The 26,416-nt window shown below is 49.0% G+C and overlaps 1 protein-coding gene across 1 annotated transcript; it reads left to right on the top strand.

The window, feature by feature from the left end:
* The first annotated feature begins 3,049 nt into the window (after positions 1-3,049).
* Positions 3,050-25,605, top strand: LOC108408021 (sodium-dependent phosphate transport protein 2B). The gene is made up of 13 exons (XM_073237768.1): positions 3,050-3,201; positions 12,961-13,075; positions 13,175-13,309; positions 14,319-14,447; positions 15,892-16,035; positions 17,078-17,189; positions 19,407-19,602; positions 20,356-20,451; positions 20,880-21,000; positions 21,251-21,418; positions 22,092-22,208; positions 22,301-22,425; positions 23,959-25,605. The coding sequence occupies exons 1-13, from the start codon at positions 3,091-3,093 to the stop codon at positions 24,562-24,564; spliced, it is 2,175 nt and encodes a 724-aa protein (XP_073093869.1). The 5' UTR covers positions 3,050-3,090; the 3' UTR covers positions 24,565-25,605.
* Positions 25,606-26,416: the final 811 nt, after the last annotated feature.

Here is a 26,416-nt window from a genome sequence, read left to right as displayed (position 1 = left end):
TGTTAATGTGTTTATTAACTATCCTCGTTTGAGAAGTGCCTGTTCTAGTCTCTTAATCATTTTTCAACTGGGTTTTGCTCTGGATCTAGAAGGCATTCCTTACATATTCCAGAATAATTTCTTGGTCAACTGTGTGTTCTGAATCTCTCCTTTCACTCTGGGGTCCCTTTTCACTCTCTTAAAAGTGCCTTTTCCTGATATGGTTAATGCATCTTGTCTCCTATTTAACAAGCCTGTCCCTATCCAGACTTCATGAACATTTGTCTCTATTGCCCTCTAGAAATCCTATTATTCTGTCTTCTACATTTATTTAAATTTTTTGTGTATAGGGTGTCTTAGTTAGGGGGTCAAGTTACATTTGTTCTCACTGGAATATCCCTTTATTGCAGATAATCTTTAATACTGTTCTGTAGCGATATTGTTATAAATCAAGTGCCCAAATATATCCCTGGGTTCTCTCTTTCATTCCACTCATCATACAAGTCCTTTGGACATCCACATATCCCAATGAGGACAAGGAGGCAAGAAAGTAATAAAAAGTTTGCTGATTACATGGACGAAACTGGTAAATGTGTTAAGGTCCTAACACTGCCACTTAGAAGTCCTGGGACCCCTGTTTCCTGGCCTTTGTATCTAGCTCATTGTGGTATTAGGATTAATGACTTAATATATGTAAAGTGTTCAGAATGGTAATTGCACACAGTAAGCACTCAAACAGTGGTCATGATATCTAAGCTCATTTAGTGCCAAACCCTAACCTGAATTGATCATATAAACTAAAATTTCCTCCACTTTCAATATTTATACATTATTACTGCAGAAATATCAGTGGGTTTAATTACAGGACACTGACAAGGTCCCAGTGGAGTGTCTACATCATACTTTCTAAAAATGGAAAGTTCTAAATTCTGAAACACACCTGGCCCCAGGGGCTCTGTACAGTAAGGCATGTATGCCTAACTAGCTCCTAGTTTTGAGCTTGGGAAAGTCTGTGTATCATTTCACAATTATACCATTTAATCCCATCTATTCTACCTTACAGGACAAGAGTATGCACAAAAATGTGCTGAATGAAAGTACTTTAGAAAGTTAGTGCATAAACACGGGCTGTATGTTTAAAGTACTAAATGGTGATTAGCGTTCTGTATCTGAGATGGAATGAAGATAGGAAACTATTCTGCAGCAAGACTGTGTTCCCCTAAAAGGAGAAATTCTAGTTTCTCCCACACCACCTACATATCTTCTAGACTTTGTACAAATAGGAATATGAAAAACTACAATCCAAACCTGTAATCAAACAAATGTCCCTGATCTATTGCCATGATCCGTGCACATTAAGAAAAAAATAAGTTTGAACCAGCCTTTTGCTTTTTCAGTTGGAACTTAAAAGGGACATCTTTCTTTATCCAAGTTTGAAATTTCAATCTATTAGCTTCTTGTTCGGAGTGATAGAAAGACAATGTGAAGGCAGTTACATCTGTGCCCCACATCAAAGCCCGCAGTTTCTGCCGGGAGGCTTGTGGGGATAAATGTCCAATCGTGACCCCTGAGGATAGTCGCCTTGCCTACAGCTGGGTGCATAGCTGAGCTCAAAGTCCAGCACCCACTAGCAAATCCATTATCACCCTAATGAGAACACCTTGGGCTAATTTGAATTCTTTCTAATACCCACTTTCCAAACAATGTCCTGGCCCTTTCACTGATGTGACCAGCATCTGAGGCTGGGGTCTAATGACCTCAGAGTGCCAAGCTTCCAGATGAGTTTAATCAAAGCTTCCCACCCATCTCCCAACACCAGAGGTTCTGGGTGAAAATTATGGTGGTTAGCATGTACTGTGTACTCATGTACCAGGTATGTTCTATGTGCTAAATATTTACTTAATATGTGATATATATTTTAGTTCATTGTACTCTAACAGGTAGAGTCTATTATTCCCATTTTACACACGAGCAAATAAAGGCAGAGAAAGCAAAGGGCCGAGTAGGAAACTGACCTCAGACACTCCGACCCCAGAGTGTCTAACTCAGCCCCCAGACAGCCTGGTCCTGCGGGCTCCTGGAGGCAGCCCTCCTGACTTCTTCCCTCTGATGGAGGCCAGAGCTCTTGGTTTGGGAATGAAATCAGCCTGGTTCCATTCCAACAGGGCACTTCCACCATGAGCCGTGGGCAGCTGGGCAATTCGTGAGCTCCCCAAGGCTATAAAGCCAGGCCTGAGTGGCAGCGGGAAAGGGCCTGGGTTTGGGAGTAAGATTAGGTTAGATCCCTACTCAGCAAACCCTGAGTAACCCTCTACATGCCCCTTGCCTCCTAGCCTTAACTAGGAAGGGGCTCCTCTCGCCCCAGGGAAGGTGTTTCTCTGAGCTTGGAGAAGGTCCCCCCTGCTCAGAACTGGGTGGCTGTTATGACAAACGTCACGATGGGCTCTCCCAGAGGTAGGTCTTCTCCCAGCCAGGATGGGCAAAGCTGCGTGGCCACACAGGAACACACAGGGTAGCGCAGAAGGTGAAACAGGGCCCTGGTTTGCAAAGCCCCACCAAGCTGTTGGGGAGCAGATCTCGTGGAGGGGAGCAGTGCTCCTTCCCCTTCCTCAGCCTGGCAAATGCAGCCCTGGCCTAGTGCAGACCCAGGGCTGCAGCCGGCTAAGTGTCTAACTGCTGAGGCCAGGCTCCTCGGGCAGAAAGCACCCCAAAGGCTGATAAGGCCAAACAATCCTGGCTTTGTTTTGGGAGGATTTTTCCCTGAGTTTCTAGTTGGCGTTTATCTGTGTCTCTGACCTATTCAGCCTCAGAGGAGCTAAACCAGAAGATTCAGGCTGTCGAGGAGGAGAGCAGGGGACAGGGAGGCTCCCCAGCCCCGGCTTGCTGCGCCCCAGGGGCCCGCGTCGGGCGGGGTGTGCGCGTGGTGGTCGCGCGCCACCCAAGGCGCGGGACAAGGAGCGTTGTGTTCCGCGACCATCAGACGTTTCTCCCCGCCGCCCGCCTTTCTCGGCGCAGCGGGCGAGGTCACGATGGGCTGGTTAAGCCGGCAGGTAGGCAGTGCCCCGGCGGCGGCGGCGGCGGCAGGCCGTCCTGGAATGTGCGAGGGGCGTGATGACAGCAGCTGCCGCCAGCGTCTTTGCGCAACACCTCGGCTATATATACCCGGGCCGCCGCGCTCCACCTGGGTGCCTCCCTGGGCCCTGTACCTGCGCGGGAGCGCTGGTGAGTACCGCCGCTGGGGCCAGGGCGCCTCCTCCTCCCTTCTCGCTATCAAAACAACTTTAACTGGCTTCTAATTAATTCTTTTAAGATATGCCTCCATGCTGAGCTCAAGGAACTTGGCTGGCTTTGGGCTGCAGAAGGGGAAAAAAAAATACACGTCCCCCAAATTTGCAGACTGATTTCTTCATGTTGCAGCTATTGCTGTTATCAGGACCCCACTACTGCTGCTGGCTGTGTTATTAACCAGTCACACTGGGACTCTAAAGTTAAAGTTTTAGATGTTTTCAGATTCGTGGTTTGGGGAAGAAAAATGGTAGAGGCACAACTGGGCTCTATTTTTGTTCACTAACTAGCTGTGGACCTAAGACAGGTCCCTGTGAGCCGCCTGGCGTCAGCATGCCCCTCTTTACCAGACGGGGATGGAACCACCTCAGAGCCTGCCAGTGATGCGATGTCCCCAGGCGTGACTTCCATGTGCTACCATTCCTGTTTGCGGAGTTACCTAAAGTGACTGCTCCACACAGTCCTGCTTTGCTGTAACCATCAGATCAGCAAAGGGTCTGTCCTTCAGCCTGGCCTGGGAGAGCAGAGCCCACAGTTTTCTGGTGTTTTCAGATTCAGAGGCCACCAGGCAAGTGGGCAGGGAAATGGCTTACAAGGAGATGAGTGCAGGTGCTCTTGGGCTGAGCTTCCCCAGGAAAGAAGGTGGCGCACGGACAGGAGTCAATGCAGTCATCAGATTCCCTGGGGCAGGTGCCTGCCGTGGCAGCTGGCACTGAACTGAAGCATTTTTCTTGCCAAGGAGGCAGCTTGTGGATCTCCTCACTTGGAATCCCCTCTCCATCCTGTTTAGGTTCACCAAGAGATTCCTGTGTTAGCTCTGCTGCTCCGGCCCTGATTGTCTCTCTTCCTTTCTCCCCTTTTCTGTGCAGGAGTTCTTTTAGCCTGGTCTGTGTTGGGTATTCCTGAAAAAGTGGTGCCTCGTACGAGTGACGTTGATTCAGGCTGTTAAGAGTGTTTGAACCTCTCTGCGGTGCCAGCCAACCTGCTAATAATTATCTCTTCTGTATTTCTGTAATGTTGGGAACTGGTGGCAAGAAGGGCAGGCGTTGTGGAAGGTTTGGATGTTAAACCGATTGCCCCCTCCACAATCTACCCCAAATCACTCAACCATATCACTGAAACAGGTCCCAGGGGTGGGAGGACTGTGGTGTGGATTATTGCTGTTACGCATAAAGCCAACATCAAAATAGCCTGGATTCAGTTTAATGAACAAATAGCTTCTCGGGATCAGTGAGATTCGGAATACAGTTTCAATACCACTTCAGCCACCTTCTACCCACCTTCCTAACTCCACTGCCCCCACCTTCACCCTGAGGATAGAAAGGCAGTATCCACAGGGGACGGTCAGGACATCCCAGTGAACTAAAATGCATAAGAGTACAAAACAAGGACTGCAAAGGATTGCAATCTGTTTAAGACATTCATTTTTATTTATTAGCCCTTTAATGCCCTACCACAGTGCAAAAAAATAGATACAATTCTTTATAAATTACAAGTTAACTAATGGATTATTTAAAAATATCATAAATACAAATTAAAATGCACTGTGACGTGTAGTTTCATATTAGGATACTAGTTAAAGCAACAGGATAAATAACTTTAAAATACTATTAGTGCATGCAGTGGGGTATGGTGGGGACACAATAATACGGATGAGTGTAATAAGCACATTGTTTTTTCATGTGAAACCTTCAGAAGAGTGTATATCAATAATACCTTAAAAAAATGCTATTAGTGCATATCATCAAGTCTAGTCTAAAGCCACTTATCAGTGTAAAACCCAGGCCAATTGATTTTCTTCCGCTTGTGCGACACACCTCCCTCTGACTGCCGCCACCTCCTTGGGGGTAGGGGAGTGGTTATTATTGCTTGTGATGGCTAAAGGAAGCAAGAGAAAAGCAGCCATCACCCTCTTGGGAAGTTTAGACGTCTTGGTCATTCTTTCAAAGTATAAGCAACTATTTCTTGAGCATATTGAGAATACTGGAGTCAGACTAGCTGAGTCTTTTTGAATTGTCAGAGAAGGTGTAGTGTCGTGTGACTTGAAGCAATTAATTTTTCTTTGTGCCTCAGTTTCCTCCTATGTAGGATGAGGATAACATAGGTACATAAGTATAAATTGCATGTGAGATTAAATGGGTTAATGATGTGTAGGGCCTACAGCAGCACCTGGCACAAAATGCTAAATAATACCTGGCAGGCTACTATGTGCCACACACTGTCGTACATGCGGGGCTGCAGAGGACTTCCTCACTGCGCTAGGGGAGGCCATGGCCTGATGTTTCCATCTCTGCAGGACACTGCCCCATGCCTCCCCCTCTCCCCACTCCTTCACAAGGTCTTGGCCCTGCTGTTCTGAGCACAGGTGGCCCCAGAACAGGTCCTGGTTGGAGAGGCTCAAACAATGCAAAGCTTGGGGTTGGGTGACTGCCAGGGGCCCTGCATTTACCAGCTACCCAGGTCTGAGAAGAGCAGAAAAGTTTCTCTCCTTGGCCTGCAAGAGTTCTTTTTGGCACTGGGTACCGTGTGGGTGCAGGAAGTTGAGCCCAAAGGGTTGTCAGCCCAGCCAGCTGGATTGTAGGGCAGAGTGGTGTGAAGCAAGGGAGCCAATGCGTGATCACAGCCCCTAACCTCGTGGCTGGGCATTAAACATCTTTCTGGGTATTAGTGCCAAAGTGCCCAAGTGGATGGCTTTCCCCTTCCTTCTCTGCTTCTTCTGGCGAGTAGCAGCACTGCGCTGAGGATGGCTTTGGGGGAAGGCAGGAGAGGGAACAGGTTGATTGGAGGAACAGGCTTGGGGGTAAAGCCTGTGGAGGGGCTCAGAGGCTCCAAGGACCCCTGCTGGCCTCAAGCCCCTCCCTAGGGAAGCTGGCTCCCCACAGAGGGGTGTCTGCCACACCCCAGCAGCAGTGGCCTCTGAGTCAGACTGCATTCTCTATCCAGCACCTCCAGGGCTGCCCCTGCTCAGCTGAGACTCCTGAGAGGCTGGGCCTACGCCCAGTCCAGGCCTCTAGTGTGCCTGAGCCTAGTGGGGACTCAGCATCCTTGGCTGGCACTTCCAGCTGGCTGAGTGACGAGGCAGGAGCAACCCCTGCACAGGGAGAAGCCCAGCCAGTGATGCCAGGAACACCCGGGACCCCCAGGGCCTGGACCTGTGCCCCCTTGGTGCCATGGCTGCTCTGGGGTCAGGGGTGTCCCTTCCCTCTGTGCCAGCTCCTGGCTGACAGGTCCTTGGGAAAGCCTCATTTTTGCAACTAGTAGTCTGGGGTTCAAATCTTCACTCCATCTCTAAGTAGCTGCTGGACTTAATTTCTCTGTACCTCAGTTTCTTTGTAAACTGGAGAGAATTTTCTTATTATAAGACTTAATGAGGTCACAGATGACATACGACACTTTCCAATCACACAAAGAATATCAGCTCTTTCCTCTAACATGGTTTGAGTTCATTTATTGCACAAGTATTTACTGAGGGCCCCCTGTTGTGCTGAGCACTGTGATGAAGGGCTTATGGTCCAGGACAAAGTAGAGTTAGGCTATTTATTGCCCATGCAATTCGTTTCACAAAGTTGTGAGGGTTCACTCTGCTAGGCACTCTGCTCAGGGCCTCCCCTACGCTCCATGGTCAGTTAGTTCTGTAATAGCTCAGTGAGGGAGATGGTATCACCCTCTGATATGATTAAACAGGCTGGGAGAGGCAGGATCTGAGTGAGCAGCAGGGATCTGCAGAGCCGGTCCTCACCCACTGTGGGGTGCTGGGCGCTGTGTGACAGACACTCTGATGAGCAGTGGGTGTTGCAACTCAAGGGGCCTGGAGGAGCCCTGAACAGTGCCCAGTCTCAGAGCTGCTCCAGGCCCTCCCTTTACTGCAGATCAGTGGGGTCAGCCTGCACAGACCTGGGGCTTTGCTTACCAGGAGCGCCCGGTGAACGGGGCTTGTATAACCTCACGGCCGACTGTAGTGTTTGGGAGCCAGGTGCTCTGTACTTTCCCATTTCCCCCTACTTCCCGAGTCCTGAGAGGCGCGGAGGGAAGTTTCAGAATGCTGGGCTGGCTCAGGTGGCTCTCCTGGCTGCCTGCCCCTCAAGGGGCAGTGCTTAGGTGTGGGGACCTGAACCTCCTGTCCTTACCTGCAGGTGTCCAGCTCAGGGAACGCCCAACAAAGGACTGTGGGGTACATGAATGTACCAGAATATGAAGTGCTGCATCAGGGAAGTGTCTATAAAGAGGAATTGGGCTTGTGATAAATGCTTGATCTCAGAATAGGGAAGGCAACACTTCCAAGAAGGAGGAGTACAAACATTTAATAGAAATGCTCCTGTTGTTATAGGCATTGAGCCATGGAAAAGTCTGGGTCTGTATTCACCAGATTCTTTGTGTTCACTCCTTGAAAGAAAATAATTCTGATCATAGAAACTCAGTCACTGAAAGCATATTTAAATTTAAGCAAATCATCCTTCTTACACCTTATGTGCTGGGTCTCCAATGTGACATGCGGACTGCTGTTTCTCAATACAGCTGCTCCATCCAACAGATCTTGGCCAACCTACCTCACATATGGGAGTGAGAAACAACCACCGTCAGTGAGATCCAGCCTTGATTGTTTCCTACACACGACCAGCATGGATCTAGGGCATTCCTTCAGGCACGCTATATGTGGACTCTTCCCTTCACAAATGTAAAGTGCCTACTATGTGCCATCTACCAAGCCCTGGGGAAAAAAAGCATAACAGATGGTTCCTACGTTCTACAACTTTAGTTCTAGTTGAGAAGGCGGTGTAAGTGTGCATCAGAAATAGGATAACAATTCTAGAGTGAATGAAGAGAGAGGTGGTAGAGAGTAACAATAATCAGATTTTTTCTTTAGACTGACTCCAAGAGCAGAGATCCAGGTATGTGAACCTCTGGAGGTTCTAATCCATTGCAAGCTCAAAGGAACTTTTTGTACCTGTCCTTAAAATTTGAAAAAAATTTTTTAAATCTTGCATTCTATACTATAATTTGCCCATGCTTGTTTATGATACCTGACAATCACAGAAGGTTTACCATGTGTCAGTTACTATTCTGAGACTTATAACCATAACACACTTAATCATCACAGTAATTCATCAGAGGTATTGTCATCCTTATATGACGTGTGGAGAAATATAGGCGCAGGAACTAGCCCGAAGTCACAGAGGGAACGGCACCGCTGAGACTTGAACCCAAGCAGTTGGCATCTAAAGTCTGATCTGTTAACCTCTATACAAGCAGTTCTCAGCTCCCAACAGATATTTGGCAATGTCTGGAGATATTTTTGGGAGAAATAACTCAGGAGATGGTATCTGCTGGATATCCTAGAGTACACAGGACGGTCTCCTACAAAATAGTATTATCTGGTCCCAAATGTCTTAGTACCAAGACAGTGAAACCATTTGGTCCATATAAATATAATATTTCCAATATGAATCAACTACCAGTCATATTACTCAATATCCCCATTCCCAGTTATGGGAGTAAAATGAGTGATGCAGGAAGATGTTCATCTCATGGCCAAAGATGTTGGGGATAAGGGCCCCAACTGCACTGACAGGTAGAGCTGTGTTGAAAACTGGCTCTCTCACTGACCCAGTGGGTGATTGCAACAAGCTGCTTAATGTCTTTGAGCTCCAGTTTTTCCCATTTGCAAATGGGAATGATCATGACCCCTTTCTTGCATAAAAATTAATATTTTCACGCACCAGCACAGCACCCAGCACCTCTTTGGTGCTCATTCAATGATGGCTGTTCTTAGAAATCAATTATAGGTGTCACTTACACATGTGGTGTGTGATAGGCTGCCAGATGAGTCTCACAGGTACAATGAGCACAAGGAGGGCAAGACCAGACAGGCCGGTAAAAGTCAGGCAGAGGACGAGGGAGGTATTGGGATGCACCCAAAGGGGGGGACAGAAAGATGAGGGGGAGGCTTTTACTGGGGACACTGCCAGGCAAGAGCAGAGGATGGGACACGTGGAGAGGACTCAGGGTCCCAACCAGAAGCCAGTGTGACCCCAGGAGGGATCATTTGGGGGGACCGTGGGCAATAAAGACGTGAGGAGCTCTCCCGACTATGGCTGTGTGTTGGGGCAGATAACCCGGGGAGGGACCTGGGCCCACACCAGTCAAACAGGCTGTGGTGTCTGTCTAGGCAGCAGATTCTGAGGCCCAGTGGGGGAGGTAACGGGACCCAGTGACCACAGACCAGATGCTCCCAGAATAAGCCAGGGGGTCCTGGCGCCAGGTGAATATGGGGTTTGGAGATGACTGTGAGGTTGTGGAAGGACGAGAGCAGGAGTCCTGTAAACAGCAGTTCCGCAGAGGGGACGGTTTGGGGTGATGAGGAATGGGTGGGATTTCAGTCGGAGCGGCCCTGAGGTGCTGTTGACTGCACTAAACAGTCCATGAACAGTGAGGATGGGAAGCCCAGAGATCAAATGCAGGACAAGTGCTTTTGTCTGAGTACCTGGGCTGGGAGGTGCCTTGAGATCCAGATCACAGCACCCTCACCTCCCTGGATTCTTACGCAGTAAGTGGGACACTGGTGTCCACCAGGATGCTGAAGCATCTTCCCCATTTGCCTAGTAGTGGATCCTTAATCAGACACATCTCACATTTGGTGCTATTAGTGCCTGACTCACCCCTCCTAGGAGTGTCCCAGGTCGTGTAGTAACTGAGAGGCAAGCAAGGGCTCTGTGGTCAGAGAACCTCGCTGTGCCTGTGGCCTCGGGCTGAGAGGCTTCTCCCCTCTGGGTGCGTGGGGCTCGTGTATGAAATGGGGCTAACACTAACCCCTCACGGGGTTGTTAGAAGGAGTGACACAGGCCAATTTATTGGCCATTTTTTTGTGGCAAGCACCTCACAGAAATTAACTCTCTGTAGCTCCCTAGTAACCCAATGGGTATAAGCTGTTCAGTGCGAATCCCATTCTACAGATGGGAAACTGAGGCACAGTAGCCAGGTGACTTGCCCAAGGTCAGTGTTTCTGGGGCAGACCTGGAATTTGGCTGTGAACGTCTGTGCTATGTGAAGTCACCCGCCTGGTGCCTGGGTGAAACTGAGAGCCCCGTACACTACAGGGATCCCTGTGTCAGGGGAGTCACAGAAGCAGTCACATCAGCTATAGTCCAGAAACACCGGCCAGCCTGGTTGTTTCTTGCTAACCTCTGCGTTTCAGACCTGAGCCCGACCCCCACACAGTGGCCTTGAGCTGAGGTTGGGTCCCTCCCAGGTCAGCCTTGGTCTCTGCTCCCCAGTCACCCAGCTCCTCAGCACCGCCCCTGCCAGGCCCCGCCCTGAGTGGCCTCTCAGCTCACCCAGGCAGGAGCCACAGGGTAGGCTTTCAGAGCAGGCTTTGCCCCTCCGTCAGCTCTGAGGAGGCTGTTCCCTGAGCCTGACCCCTGGGACAGACCCCACAGCCCCACCCCCACCCAGCTTCCCCAGCCACCACCTGAGTGGCATGCAGAGCACACCCAGCCCAGGTGGCTGCAGGACAAGGCCGAGTCCCAGCTGTCCGGGGTCAGGGCTCCTCCACTCAGGCAGGTCACTTAGGCTCCACGTGCCTGGAAGGCTGAGCTCAACCTGGCTCCCTAAACACCGGCTCTTGCTGACTAGGCACCTCCCAGCATCCTACTCAGAAAAGCCAATCAAGTACCAGGTCGTGAGCTGGGAGCCACTTAAGCTCAAATGAAAGACCTGGTCTGTGTCTTCATGGAAGCTGTTGGCTGCAAGATGTTCCCTGTGATCATACAAGTATGTGGCATGCCTGTAGTTTCATGGGGAAAGAACCTTCCTTGGGCTAAACAGATTCATGCAAGCCCATCATGATAGAAACTCACAGGATCAGCTTATTTTAAGTCCTAGCTTTATCAATACTAATAACAGGAGCAATACAGGTGTTCCTGAACCATCTTACCTTTGTGGGTTTGGGGGTTGGGCTGCATCAGTAAATGAATTTGGAAGTTTTAGATAAAAGAAAAATCTACCCACAATCCCAACAACTCTAAACCCCATGGAACATTTCTCTGGATCCATATTGAGATCATGCTGTGTGAATAGGACAAAAAGCATGCCTTTTAGTCACAATTTCCTGAAGTTTTTTCCTATGTATTTTTTTGTTTTTTGTTTGTTGATTATTTAAAGTCTTTTTCATAGTATGATATTATGCTGCATGGATGTTCCGTGGTTAAGCAATGATTTCCCTTTTTTTAATTTATCAACTATGTAAATGAGAGTGCAGCAAATGTCTTTTGGGTCTGCACCCCATTCATTCAGTCAACCAATATTTGGAGGGCTTCGTCAGTGTGTCAGGCAGAGCTGCAGGCCCTGGGGATGAAGTGATGAACACGATAAAGCCCCTTTTGGTAGAGTTTCCATCTTGGTATTTAAGAACTGGATTCCTTTAACAAAACTAAGAAAGACAGACCCAGTTTCTGGGAAGCCTTTTCCAAAGAGGTGATCAGATGGAGCCAAGTATGTTCTGAGAGAAAATATTCCTGGATGCCTAATTCCTGGAAGTGAGACTACTGGGTCAGGGACATAAGGAAATGTAAGGCACTTTGGATACTCTGCTGTTTTCCAGTGCTTCTTGCAGTGTTCATCTCCTGACATCTTCTCAAGCATAGCATATTAAAAGTTTGTTTGCAAATTTGGTAGTTGAAACCTATATCTCACTATTTTAATTTGCATATCTTGGGTTGCTGATTAGGCTGAACTCTCATTTTGTTATAAGTATTTTAGCCATTTGTACTTCCTCTTCTAAATTATTTGTTCCAGTTCTTGTACTGCAGTGTCTAATGTGTGTCAAAAGACAAGGCCCACAAGGAACTGGTTTTCACGTCCTCTCCTTGTAACCGAGAAAGGGTTTGTTGACAATGGGATATGAGGAAATCTCTACCAAAAGCTAGAAAGAATGTAGTTCTGGCAAAGGGTCATTAATCCAGACAGTACAGCATGGCAATAATGGGTACGATTTATCACTGCCTGCTGCTTCCAGGCCCTTTCTAGGTATCACCATTAATGTCATAACCCTGCAAACTGTTAAGTATTATCCCCATTTTGCCAATGGGGAAACCAAGTCTTTGGCCTGGCATAAAGGGCCTTGCCAATACACCCTCTGACTGATAAGTGGCCCCTTTGGGGTTTGAACCAGATCCAGTGCTTCTCACGGAAGACCTCATAGTTGGTAAAAAAGGTAGAATGCCTATGAGCATAGACATTTACTTTAAGTCCACTGCTCAATGTTTGGTGCAGATCTGCAGTTGAATTGTCTCCGAATGAAAAGCAGATGGTGAACCCACCAGAGGATTGGGAGGGCTTGGTCGGCCATGAGTTGGTGAGGATGGATGGGTTCACATCAGATTACCAAATAAGGTTGAGAGTCAAGACAGAGGCTGAGACGGAAAGAAGTGAGGGAAATCACAGGAGTCTCCACAGATACATAGACTTGAAGCTAGAATGGAAAAACACGTCAAGGGGGTTTCTATTTAAGACAGGCTGGGGACTTGAAGGAAACCTAAGAAGAGTGAAATCATAGGGTACTTAAAAGACCACACAGCAGGCACTAGAAGGTGTAAGTACAACACCCCATCTCTCCCCCAGCTAGACCTTTACAACCACCTGTTGTTCCTGTCACAGCAGCTCCTCAGTGGCTGCCTCTAAGCTCTGGTTTCTCATGCGCAGACCATGGCTCCTTGGCCTGAGTTGGAAAATGCCCAGCCCAACGCCAGTAAATACATCGAAGGGACCACAGGTCAGGAGTCCACCGGGCCTGCGAAAGGCAAGGAGACTGACAAAAGTAAGTGCCGCCCATCAGCCCCAACCTGGCCCCCATGCGACCCCACCAGACCCAGTCTGGCTCCTCATTCCGTACAAACATTGCTGCTTGTTTGGACAGGTGACACGGGGACCCCGGTAACCAAGATTGAACTTCTGCCATCCTACTCTACTGTCGCACTGATAGAGGAGCCCACGGGAGATGCAGACCCCTGGGACCTGCCTGCGCTTCAGAACACCGGGATCAAGTGGTCAGGTAAAAACGAGGCCCGCGGGAGCAGGCAGGAGGGCACTGCCTGAGGACACCCTTCATGTATCATCTCTATGTCATCTTGCACTTTTCCAATGTCCTTCCAATGGAGGTCTTCGCTAGGGATATACTCTGCAGTCTTTCAGACTTGGAGCTGAAGCACAATGTGAGGATTGGGGACTAATTTTTTCTTCCTTTCTTTATTTAACAAATGTGCCAGCACTGGGGTAATAACCAGGCCAGCCACTGTGCTCTTCCTTATATATGGATAATCCATTGTGTGCTGACCAGGTCCTGGGCAGTCATGAGCTGCTATAGAGGCCGCAGTGAACAGAGCGGGTCCCTGGTGTGAGCGCCCCTGGGTGGTAACTCCTTGACCTAATTGCAGGCAGCTGGGAAGGCTTCCAGAAGACAGAGTATAAAGCCTGAACAGTACAGGCAAACAGTGCACTTCTTTTCCAGGTGCAGGGTGTGGGATATCTCTGCAGAACAGAAGGGGAGGGAGGGTAAGGGAGCTGGAAGGGAGGCGGTGAGAACCTCTGTAAAACTGAGTGGAGAAAACAGCAGCCACAGAAACAGCATTTCAAATGCAGCCTGTGAATCTATCTTGCAGCCACATTCTAGAAAATATTCTGTGCTGCTCTGAGTGCCTGGTAGAGCTATTGTGTCTGACCCCCGCACTTAGCAGGTGTCGAGTGCTCTAGACTGCCTCTCCCAGTGACACTGGCTCAGCCTAGCATGGAGAATGGCTTCCTGTCTGTGACCCAGACCACACTGAACCTCTCCTCCTGATGCAAAGCCTTTAGAGACACTTCACACGTTTCAGCTAAATGGACTACACTGGCAATTACTTTCAAAACTGCACCCGTGTATGCCACGCATCCCAGGCCTTGTATACAGAACAGTTTGCAGCCACTTAGCAGAGAGGAAAAGGGGGGGGAGGAGTTCTGTGCTCACTTTCAAACTTCTCAGTGTTTAGACACTAAAAGCCCTCGTGCTTTATCCCCTCCCCCAGAGAGAGACACCAAAGGGAAGATCCTCTGTGTCTTCCAAGGGATTGGGAAATTCGTTCTGCTCCTGGGATTTCTCTACTTGTTCGTGTGCTCCTTGGATGTGCTCAGCAGTGCCTTCCAGCTGGTTGGAGGTATGGGCGAACGGGTCAGAGGGGTGTGGTGGGGGGTGTTCTCCCTGGATTTGCTTCAGACCATCACAGCCCAGCAAGCCCTCTTCAGCTGCAGCCTCCTGGCATGTTTTAGGGCTGGAAGCCACTTCAGATCATCCTGTAAAGCCATGCTTCCATGTCACAGAAGAGAAAACTGAGTGAGGCCTGCAAAAGAGCTGTGCCAAGCTCAGATATCTTACACCCAGAGCCAGCGCTCTAGCCACTTCCAACTCACTGACCATTGCTTTTGTCCATGGTCCCTGGACAGGAAGCTGTTTGACATAAAGGCTATCTAAGGGAGCCCTGTTGTGCTTGCCCTCCCTACCTGGGGGGATTATTGGATAAAGATGCTCTTTTAGGCTAAAACAACTGCTCAAATCAAAACTAGCCTTTGCTGGAGACAGACAGGGATCACCAGGCTGGGACAATCTGCATCTATAGCAGATGCCTAATCATCTCCCAGGACTCATTGTTCCTAGGCAGTATAAGGGGGTGTGCGGGGACCCGGAAGTGAAATCGCCATGTGCTTGGACACCTGTGAACCTCCAAGGGACAAGAACAGTGAGTGGCATGCCTACTGGGTGTCTTAAATATTCCTTCCCAAAGCCCTTCCCATTTAGAGATGCAGACACTGTGGCTCAAAGAGATCACAACCTGTAATCGGCCTAGTGGGATTTACACACAGAAGACCATATATCTCTGTACCCCTTGTTGCCTTTCCTGAGAAGTCATCTTCATGACCTGGGAAAATTGGGAGAGAGGCACCTGTTGGAAGTGTGAGCAGCAGTCTCCCTACCTGGAAGCCACTGCTGGTCCCCCTGGTCTGAGGCAGCTATGCTCTCTGTCAGATCAGTCACCTCCACTCTCTGGACCTCAGTGTCCTTTAGAATGGACTGGGGAGAGTGGGTTAATGGCTGCAGCAGAACACTCTGCAAAAGTGATGCTCCTAGCATGCAATGGAAGCAGGGGCTTTGGGGTGGGGTTGGGAGTGTTGATTATAGAGAAAAATGAGAAGATACTCTCTGGGAGGATAAATCTGAATTGGAAATACATCCCATAGAAAGGAATTAGGGCATCAGGAGATTCACTGGTACTGCTGAGCCAAGCCCAGTGTTGAGACCAGGTTCATGATCAGAGGTTGGAAGAGGACTTGCTGATGGCAGGAATCACAGGAGGATTGGGGCAGGGTCACAGAGTGAAGAGACAGGAGGAACAAGAGCATGGGGTGTGTGGGGAGCCAGGTCACAGAGGTGAAATGCGGCATCAGGCAACCTGGGAAGGAGCAAGAGGGTGTGGCTTCCATCCAGTGGTACCCGCAGGGCTGGAGGCTCAGCTCCCCACCCACAGCCAGCTGGCCTTGCCTGGAGACTCGTGTACTCAGCACCCATCTAACCCCTCATCGTGTGGTCCTGGGTTTGTCTTTCAGGAAAGGTGGCCGGGCAGTTCTTCAGCAACAACTCTGTTATGTCCAACCCAGTGGCCGGGCTGGTGATTGGTGTGCTGGTAACTGTCCTCGTACAGAGCTCCAGCACCTCTTCATCCATTATCGTCAGCATGGTGGCCTCCTCGTGTGAGTCCAAGAACCCTTGAATTTAGACATGTAGGCATTTCCCTGTGCAGCTGGGGAGGCTGGACTTTACTCTGAATATGTCCAGGCCTGTCACCACTGTCATGCCATCCTGAGCAACCAGGATGTGTTCTGCTTTGATTCCAGGCAGCCTCCTGTTTCCATTCCTGTGTCCAAGTCTGCCAATGGACCCAGATGCTTAAAACTCAGCTCTGAATTCTAGAACAGTGCTGTCCATTCTGAAGGCCACTATGCACATGTGGCTATTTAATGTTATTTAACCTTAATTTTTAAAATTTAGAATAAATAATTCAGTTGGACTACCTATATTTCAAGGGATCTGAGTCAGAGGTGGCTAGAGGCTGCCATGTTTGACAGCAAGGGTATAGAACATTTCCGTCCCCGCCCTCAGTGCTAAGAATAAAGACATCTAATCACATGACCCGTTGGCTTTGGGAGACCTGAGCTTAGGGAGCTAGCACTCTGTACTTGAACCTGCTGATACTTGCTCTGGTTAAGTTGGGACAGACACTCTAAGGGGGACGATTTGAACAGGTTCATTCTCAGCCCAAACGTACCTTCCAGCCAAAATTAACTAGAACTTTTCTGGGCCAAATTGGAAAAAAGTACTACTTCCTTTAAGAAACTACTTTCATACATCAGAACATTGTCACATTATGTTAGAAAAAGAAGTGCTGCTGGCAAATGCTGTAGTATGCATACATGCCCTTAGGCATTGTTCCATGGTCTCCATTAAGCTGGCGTAGCTACCCTAGGGAGGACAGAGAAACTTAGAGACACTTTACGCTGGGGCCCATAGGCGGGCTTCGTGGACTCTGAAGATCCCCCCAAATTATGGGCTGGACACATGGACCTATTTCCAGGTGAGCTGCCCCGGCTTTCATCAGATTCAGTGAGGTGCTGCCCCAAGAGCAGTTAGGAACTGCTGCGTTAGGGGATCACCAGCCCAAGTGAGAAGGTCAATGTGGCCTCACTACTTTCCTAAACTTGCTAATTTGCCAACTCACTCCATCTCACCCTATAGTGCTGACCGTGCGCTTTGCTATCCCCATTATCATGGGGGCCAATATTGGGACCTCAATCACCAACACCATCGTGGCGCTCATGCAGGCAGGAGACCGGAGTGAGTTCAGAAGGTAAGAGGCTCAGAATCAGCCTTTGCCACCTATGGGCCCTTGGGTTTTGGTCAGGTTGTGTGACTACCTTGAACTAGTCAGTGACAAAGGCTTATCATTTTTGGAACTCTTGAGAGGTAGACACAGTGGAGGGCAGCTAGGGACTGGGGTCACATACTTACCAGTGGCTAGACTCACTCCATGATCTGCACAGCTGCAACAATAGTATCTGTCACCAGTGGGTTGTGTAAAGGGAGTGAACACAGTCACATGGGAGAATGCTTAGCAAAGTGCTTAGCACATTGACAGGGCTCCCTAATGTAAGACCTGGCTAGAAGCTTTCCTGGCGAGTGTTGCAGGTAGAACTAGGACATTTAGGCCAGGATTCTCTGTCCCGCTTAGTCACAAATAATTATAACCTCCTAAAGCTTCCATTCTTGGTCAGCCCAACCCATACTACCTTTTCATTGTTCTTCACTTGCAAGCCAACAAAAGGCAAAATGGAGTTTTTGTGGATGAATAAGATCTGGAAATGGGGTGGGTCAAATATAAGTAGAGGGATCCCTTTCTTTCTAAAAGGGTAATGTGAAAAATAAGCACATTCCCTGGCCTCTCTTCTAATTGGTGATGGTTTTTTTCCAGAGCTTACTAAGATATAGAAGCAATTCCCAGCATCATGTATGTGATGCCCCCACTGCGAGGGTCAGCCAGAGGCATTAATCAGGCTGCTTGGGTGGTCAGCAAATGTCATCCCTCACTCACTGGTGGATTGGCTGGCGGAGGATGTCCTCAGAGCCATTCATTTCCACTCAGCCACACAGAGCCTTCTTTGGTCCCTGACGGAAGCATCCTGAGGGTCACAATAATAATAATACATATCATCCAGGGAGTTTGCTAATTTGACTTTCTCCAGAAGATGAGTAGACTATTCCATGCTCCATTTTATTAACATGGAGATCCAAAGAGATTAAGTAAGTTCACTGAGGGGCATAGCCAGGACTCATTTCAAGTTTTCTTATTCCAGATTTTGGGTTTTCACTGTTAACACTAATTTTTGCATCTGGACAACACATGAGAAATAAACATGACTTATGTAGGTGCCTTCACATGGGGTATGACTGATCTAGCTCACCCCCTGCTTAGGATATTTAAGTAGATTGCCCTCAATAATGTGTATCATTCTTTGGATGTGTGTATCATTCTTCCCTGGAGGTGTGGATTATCTCCTTAGATTTCTAGAACAATAGTTATTACATCAAACACCTGTAAGTCTTTTAAACCATTTTTCTAAACTCCTAAGAAATATTTCTTTTCTAAGAAATATTTGTAAAAATATATTTTTACATCAGCACTGTATGAAAATGTATAAAATCACCCTCTCCAGGAAGAAAAAGTTACTTTTTAAACATTAGCTAATACGGTAGGTGAAAATTTGACTTGCAAATAAAATTCAAATTTCTGTTACTACTAGTGAAGTTAAGCAATTTCTCCCATGTGTTTATTAGCTTCTGTCTGTTCATGGCCCATGTCCCATCTGGTTTTGGGCATTTTTGCAAGTATTTTTTAAAGGAAAGGATTTTCACTGAGGACAAAAGAAATCAGTAGCATCTCTTAGTGTGGAGAGAGAGGGACAGAATTTGGGGTATTGGGTGAACATTCTTAGATAGTTGCACATTGTGGTGCAGATTAGCCTTGTCCCTTGTGGTGACTGTAGAAATGTTTCATCAGTCTCAAGATTAAAAAAAAAAATTAAGATGTCAGTTGTGCAGAGAGCTTTGATTTTTACCTTCACACTGGTCCCAACCTACCCAAAGGAAGGTTTGACCTCAATATGCAAGACTCAAAAGTGATCTTCATGCGGTTCTTCCCTACCATGGCCTCTGACCTAATTACTGCAGCTTTGACATGGCCAGTTCCCTTTCCCCCAAGCAGAGAGAGCTGGGTGCTCCAGGTGGTGGGGTTGGCTCTGACAGGTAGTGGGAGATATCGGCCCTGGACCCAGCATCCATGCAGTAGTCTGCAACTTCCCTGAGTTTGCTGCTCTTGTTTGCGTGTCTGATGAATGGGGATATTAATGCCACTCCCTTTAGGATTGCTATGAGAATGAAAACAGAATGCACCCCTGTGGACACAGGTGACACCTGGCAGGCAGTATGAGTAATGGCCTGTCTATAATGGTGCCCACACTCCCGTTGACTAATCTGGCTGCTGGCTCGGGGTGGGGTTTCCCTCCTGTAGGGCTTTTGCAGGGGCCACCGTCCACGACTTCTTCAACTGGCTCTCTGTGCTTGTGCTCTTGCCCCTGGAGGCTGCCACCCATTACCTGGAGATCCTGACCAACCTGGTGGTGAACACATTCCATTTCAAGAATGGAGAGGATGCTCCGGCACTTCTGAAAGTGATCACAGATCCCTTCACAAAGCTCATTATTCAGGTAACCCCACTTCCTTCAAAGATGGAAAGGAGCTAGCTCCATGCCAGCGCCCCCACCCACTCAGCTGGGCAGAGACAGTAAAGGCTGGAAACAGTGCTTTATGGTTGCCTCTGAAAAAGGCCAAGGGAGGCATAACTTTTGGGACACCTGATAGAGGAATGGGCTTCCTTTGTCCTTGACTTGAGTCCTTGTGTCATCTGCATCGGGTTGGGGGTGTGGAGTGGCAGGTGCTTCTCAGGGGCTTTCTACTGGATACTTGGTACCACTTGTGCACACTACTGACCTCATCCCCAGCGGGCACACTGACAGGGTTCTCCCACTTGGAGCCAAGGAGGAAGGCTGCTGCCCTCTCCTTCTCACTCCGCCCTCTGCTCACTAGGGTCTGTTCATTCTACTGAAACCAGTGAAGGAAGGCTTTGTGCATGTTGCCTTGAGGAGAACAGGCCCACGTGGGCCTTGACTTTCACTCTTACCTCCTGGTTTTCTGTCACTCAGTCATGCAGTGGGGATCTCCTGCAGGTTCTACTAAATACCAGTCCATGGCTCCTACATCATTTGTTTATCTATGAAAACCTGCTAACGCCTAGGTGCCACACTCTATCCCAAAAGTGCAGGTAGAGAGGGTCCTAACTCACCCCTGTAGGGGCTCACAGTCTAGTTCATGCCCTCAGAGACCCTTTTAAAAGTAACCCCTATGTGATCTCCCACATCTGTTCTGAAGATGCATTGTCTTCTGTCTGCTGCCCTCCTCAGCTGGATAAAAAAGTTATCAACCAAATTGCAATGAATGATGAAGCAGCAAAAAACAAGAGTCTGATCAAGATTTGGTGCAAAACGTTTACCAACATGGTAAGTCTCAAAGAATATTGCTGGGTGGGTAAACTCTTGTGTCTGTACTTTAAGCAAAATGTTTCATTCAAAGTATGTGAACTAAAAAAAAAGGCAAGGTGAGAGAACATTTGAGACTCCTACAAAGTCAAAACTGGCCAGTGAGAATACTTCAGAAAACAAGTCCTAAATGCTGGATGGACAGACAAGATGCAATAGGATAGAAGGACCCTGTTTTCCCCTGCCGGCTCGTTATTTTCATGTAACCTGGATTAGCTCGGCTGCCTCTGTTCCCATCTATGGAGGGGCCCATGGAAATAGCACATCCCACTTACAGATGCACACATCAATGTGTGCCTCCCAGCTGCCCCCCACCTCCATGCCCACCACTCCCCACCGAAAGTGAGTCCTGTGGGCTATATCTGCCATTTCTCATGTTTGCCGTTCAGACTCAGATGAATGTCACCGTCCCCTCACCTGAAAACTGCACCTCACCTTCCTTCTGTTGGACGAATGGCTCTCACACCTGGACCATCAAGAATGTGAGCCACCAGGAGAATATCGCTCAATGTGAGTAGGGCTGGAGGCCTGGGTCTGCCGCTGATGAGCTGTGTAAATTTACAGATGTCACCTCATCTTCGAGCCACATGAGATCCCCCTGGCGAGAACACAGCTTCTGGGCTTCACTTCACCATGGGGTGGCTGGGGGATCAAGCTAAGAACCACCAGTTACTATGAGGCCAAAGGACATTGGGAAATAAACAACCATGTGTGGCCTTGGCCAAGCCTTCCTCACACAGGCTTTGTATGGTCTCCTCAGGCCAGCACGTCTTTGTGAATTCCAGTCTCCCGGATCTGGTTGTTGGCATCATCCTGCTGCTGGTCTCCCTGCTGGTCCTCTGCGGCTGCCTGATCATGATCGTCAAGATCCTGGGCTCTGTGCTTAAGGGGCAGGTAGCCGTCGTCATCAAGAAGACGCTCAACACAGGTGGGTTCACTGTGCCCCATCCTTGCTTCCTGGGGGGGGGCATCATTGTGGTTACACCAGTGGTGCTTTACATTCTCATGAAACAATGGCCTCTGCTCAGACCTGCTCTGTTGGATCTGAAAAGCTGAAGAAATTAAGGTACCACTCATCCTTAATCTTCCATCTTGGTTTCGGTGAGGCCCCGGAAGCAGGCATGAGTTTCTACTGCCCCCATGCAAGGTCCTGAGAAAGAGCCAGCACAAATCCAGAGAGCCGTGAGCTCAGCCTTCCTTCCTGGCAGACTGTCTATATGCTCAGGATGTTACTGGGTATATCTGGATCCTTTAGGAAAAGGGTATCAGATGCTCACTCTGTTCCCCACTCACTTTCAACTCTTGGAAAAAAATGTGGTTCTACATGAATACATCAGCATCTTGAGGCAGCCAATCTGACTCCAGTGACCTCCAGTGAATATATGTTTTGGTCGTCATAACACACCCGCATATTTGGTTCCACCATCTGGATGTGCAGGGTGAAAGAATTCTAAATATTCAGTTTGCAATTCTATACCACAGTGGGGGTGTCTACACAATGCGACCCTCCAGCCCAGGTCCTGTGAAGGTGCCAGGTGGGCCTTCAATCCATGCTGTCCCTAGAAGGGGTGTGACAGATCTCTTTTCCTTCTGTCTTCCAGATTTCCCCTTTCCCTTTGCCTGGCTGACAGGCTATCTGGCCATCCTCGTGGGGGCAGGCATGACCTTCATCGTGCAAAGCAGCTCCGTGTTCACGTCTGCTCTGACCCCATTGATTGGTGAGTTTCCCCCTGGCTTCTCCCTCTGGGCAACACTACCATCTCCTGTCATCCCTGGAGCTGATGCTATGGGCTTTGTATTTTTCCCCCAGGTATCGGTGTGATAAGCATTGAGAGGGCGTATCCGCTCACGCTGGGCTCTAACATCGGCACTACCACCACTGCCATCCTGGCTGCCTTAGCCAGTCCAGGCAATACTCTAAAGAGCTCACTCCAGGTGAGAAAATACTGCACAGGGCAGGGGTTCTGAGTGGGATACAAGACCTTCTGTGGTTTTGCAAGAAGATGGCTACTGACAAGAACTAAACTTTTGTCTGTTATGTCCAAAATTGTGATATGGAGGAGAAGCCACTGGAGGACAGATTTGAGAATAGTCTGAACCATCTAGTCCTTAGTCCTTAGAACTAATGAAACTCAACTCTGAAGGCTGTGGTAATAAAGGCGGGGTGGCCACTTGATGGAGGTGGAAGAAATATTCAGGAAGCATAGATAATCCTTCCCAAACTCCTTGACCTCCCACTTGGTGAACCCTGGCTGGATGTTGGGAGGTCCATGTGTCCTGGTCCTGACACTAAGAAAATCAGGGGGAAATGCCTTGCCTACATTAACTAGGTGACCTTGCACAAGAAGACCTTTGACATTGGAACCCTTGTCCTATCATGTAGATACCAACTGACCTTAGACAGGTGACCTAACCTTTGCGCATCAGTTCCCCCACTGACAAAGGGGGTCCCTATCTTGTTAGGATTAGTCTACAGATCTGATAATGCTCCGTCTAAAGCTGTGCTGTCCAGTAGAATTAATGTGAGTATACGATATCAATTGGAACCACCCAGGTAATTTGAAGTTTTTAGTACCCACCTTTAAAAAAGTTAAAAGAAACAGGGACATCAATGTTAATAATGTATTTGACTTAACCCATTATCATTTCAACATAAGAAAATTTTACTTTCTTTTGTGAACAAAGTCTTTGAAATCCAGTATGTATGTTACACTTATACCACATCTCAATGCGGAGTAGCCACATTGTGAGTGCTCAGCTGCCACACAGGACCAGTGGCTAATGTGTTGGACAGGATGGTCCAGGACCCTTAGCATGACGCCTGGCACCTAGGGGCATGTATATAAAAGTGGCAAATTTTGTCTGAGGCAAAGCCTCCGGAGACAGGTTACCTGGCTTTGAATCCCACCCCTGCCATCGCCCACCCGTGTGGCTTTGGCAAAATATGTGTACCTCAGGGTGCCCAATTTCCTCCTACATTAAGTGGTTGTCCCTCCACAAGATATGAGATACTTAGGATAGTTGCTTCACACACAGAGAGCCCTAAATATTGCTGCTGCTAATTTACTAACTGTAACCTTCCTTCCTGCCCTCGCTGCTCCTGGCGTGGGGCACTGAGCCGGGAAAGCCAGCTCTCTTGCAAGCCCTTCTGCCCCACAGCTGTAACTAACTGCTCAGCTGGAAGCAGCAGCGTCCACGCACAGGTAGCAGGCGGTACATTCCCAAAGCCCAGGGCTAGATTTTGCCTCAAGGGTTTCAAGCCCTGAAAGCTGGGCTGTGTCTGGGGCCTGCCACCTCCCAGCCAGACCCATAGTGGGGCCGCAGGTCATGCAGGTCCCACTCTGGGCTGAGCTATGAAGACGAGGCCGACCCATGGCTCTTCTGCGCATGCCCACTAGATACCCACCACCCTTCTCCCCGACCCTCCAGCCCACAGCCCATTCACCTGTCCAACCTCCTGTGTTTCAGATTGCACTGTGCCACTTTTTCTTCAACATCTCAGGCATCTTGCTGTGGTACCCAATCCCATTCACCCGCCTGCCCATCCGGCTGGCCAAGGGACTGGGCAACATCTCAGCCAAGTACCGCTGGTTTGCCATCTTCTACCTCATCATCTTCTTCTTCCTGATCCCGCTGGCGGTGTTCGGCCTCTCGCTGGCCGGCTGGCCCGTGCTGGTGGGCGTGGGGGCGCCCATCATCTTCGTGCTCCTCCTGGTGGTGCTGCTCAGGCTCCTGCAGTCCCGCTGCCCCGGCGCCCTGCCCGCCAAGCTGCGGAGCTGGCACTTCCTGCCGCTGTGGATGCGCTCCCTGCAGCCCTGGGACGACGTCATCTCGCTGCTCGTTGGCTGCTGCCAGAGACGCTGCTGCCGCGTATGCTGCCTGCTGTGTGGCTGCGGCAGGTGCTGTCGCTGCAGCAAGTGCTGCGAGGACCTGCCGGAGACGCAGGGCACCCCCGTCAAGGCCCCTGAGGCCTTTGACAACGCGGCCATGAGCCGAGATGCCCTGGACGCGGACCCCAAGTCCCAAGCGGAAGCCCCGGGCACACAGACCATGTCCAGCAGCACAGCCTTGTAGGGCCGCCCAGAGTGGGGAGCAGGGCCCCAGGTCCACGGCACCTGCTCCCTGCTGGCTCTGCACGCCTCTCTCCGCCGCCTTGCAGGGATTTGCCCTCCCTGAGGAGCGGAGGTGACCTCAGTCCTGACTCTCATGCCCCTTAGCCCAGCAGAACAGCTTGCCCTATACATTCATCTCACCCCTGCTCCCAGGGTCTTCCTCTCCCAGGAAGGCATGGATTTCCAATCCTTCTCTCATTTCCCATGGGTAGAGGAACTTTGATTTCCTGCCCTCTGTCCAGGCCTGCAAAGCTCCCACCTTCTCTCAGAGGGTGGGAAGCAGGGCGTGGCTGGACCGCCCCAGAGTCACTGTGGTCAAGCAGCAGGAGGGGTCCGTGAGCGTCTCTGGGTCCGTGTGCTCCTTCCCGCCCCGGACGCCTTCTCGCGCCCTCCAGAGCCCTCTGCTGACTTCACACCTCCTCCGTCCACAGCTCTTCGCCCTGAATAATCCCGGTTCCCCTCGGAGAGTGAGGGACCTTCAACCAACTATGAGAAGGTGGGGCGGGAGGGTCAGTATCGCTATCTTGGCTTATCTATCATCTTAACAGGTTGGGATACAAACTGAGCCCTACCCTGACTCCCCCAGTATATATACCAATTCCCAAAAGATTTCAAAGACTGTTCACAAAAGAAAGTAAAAAAAAAAGAAAGAGAGGAGCCACTTATACTCTGTTATTATAGTCACGCACCTGTACAGCATTTTTCGTAAGTTATACAGTAAATAGTCGTGGGATTCGTGTTTTATGGTGCTGTCTTTGGAAATGATGCTGGACTCTACTATGAAGTGTAAAGACCACATGTGTATATTTTGTAAGGCCACCTTTTCACCCTGCCTCTGTAGCCATGCCCCCGCCACACCCTGTAAATATGTAAGTTAAACCTGGTTGGGGCTGCAGCCCTCTACACTCTGATGATTTTTTAAAAACTGGGTCCTTGTGCCTGCTTTGACTGTATTTTTTTTACTGGTTGTGGGAAGGGAGAAATAAAACAATCAAACCCATAAGGAGTGTGTTGTTTTTAGTAACAGTGAAACATCGGCCTCCTGGATCTGTTTTCTGGAAATGTGAGGTCTCTTCCCTCTCTTAACATCAGTACTTGGTCCCGAGCACCAGGACTGGCTATGTGGCCCCTTGTTCAAAAAGCAGAGGAAATGGACCATCACTGGCTCTAAATAGGTTTTTCTTTCTTCCACAGTCTTTCTCTCAGGGTTTTAAAATATCTTCTATTCAATGCTATTCTAAGTAATGTGGAAATAGCATGTATTTTGTTTCTACCAGAACACAAGGAACACAGCTCAAAACGAGCTCAGTAGTTTTTATTTCTTCTCGCTGTGTGTACATTTTACCAGCCATCTCTACCTTCCTGATGAGCGAGGTGGCATGGAAGGGACCGGGTATATGGGCTGCCCTTGCCTCCTATGTCATCGTCGCTGTCAGCCTAAGTGCATGGCCAGCAGAGGCAAGTAATGCCAGTGAGAAAGGATATGATGGGGTTCCTTAGTCATTTTGCTGCATTCAGAGAAAGTTTTGGTTTAAATGGGTAGTGTGGCCTCAAGGCTCTCAGCACTCCAGGTTATTTGGGTGGAGTCATTGCACATTTAAAAAATTTTTTAAATTAAGTTGTCATTGATATACTATTTTATGAAGATTTCACACAAGCAACATTGTGGTCACTACATTCACCCATATTACCGATCCCCCCACCCACACCCCACCACAGTCACTGTCTTATCAGTGTAGAAAAATGTCACAGAGTAACTACTTGTCTTCTCTGTGTTACACTATCTTCCCCATGATCCCCTACACACTCCATGT

The sequence above is a fragment of the Manis javanica genome, chromosome 5, assembly GCF_040802235.1.
Source record: "Manis javanica isolate MJ-LG chromosome 5, MJ_LKY, whole genome shotgun sequence".
NCBI lineage: Eukaryota > Metazoa > Chordata > Mammalia > Pholidota > Manidae > Manis > Manis javanica.
This window is presented reverse-complemented; position numbering and strand designations above follow the sequence as displayed.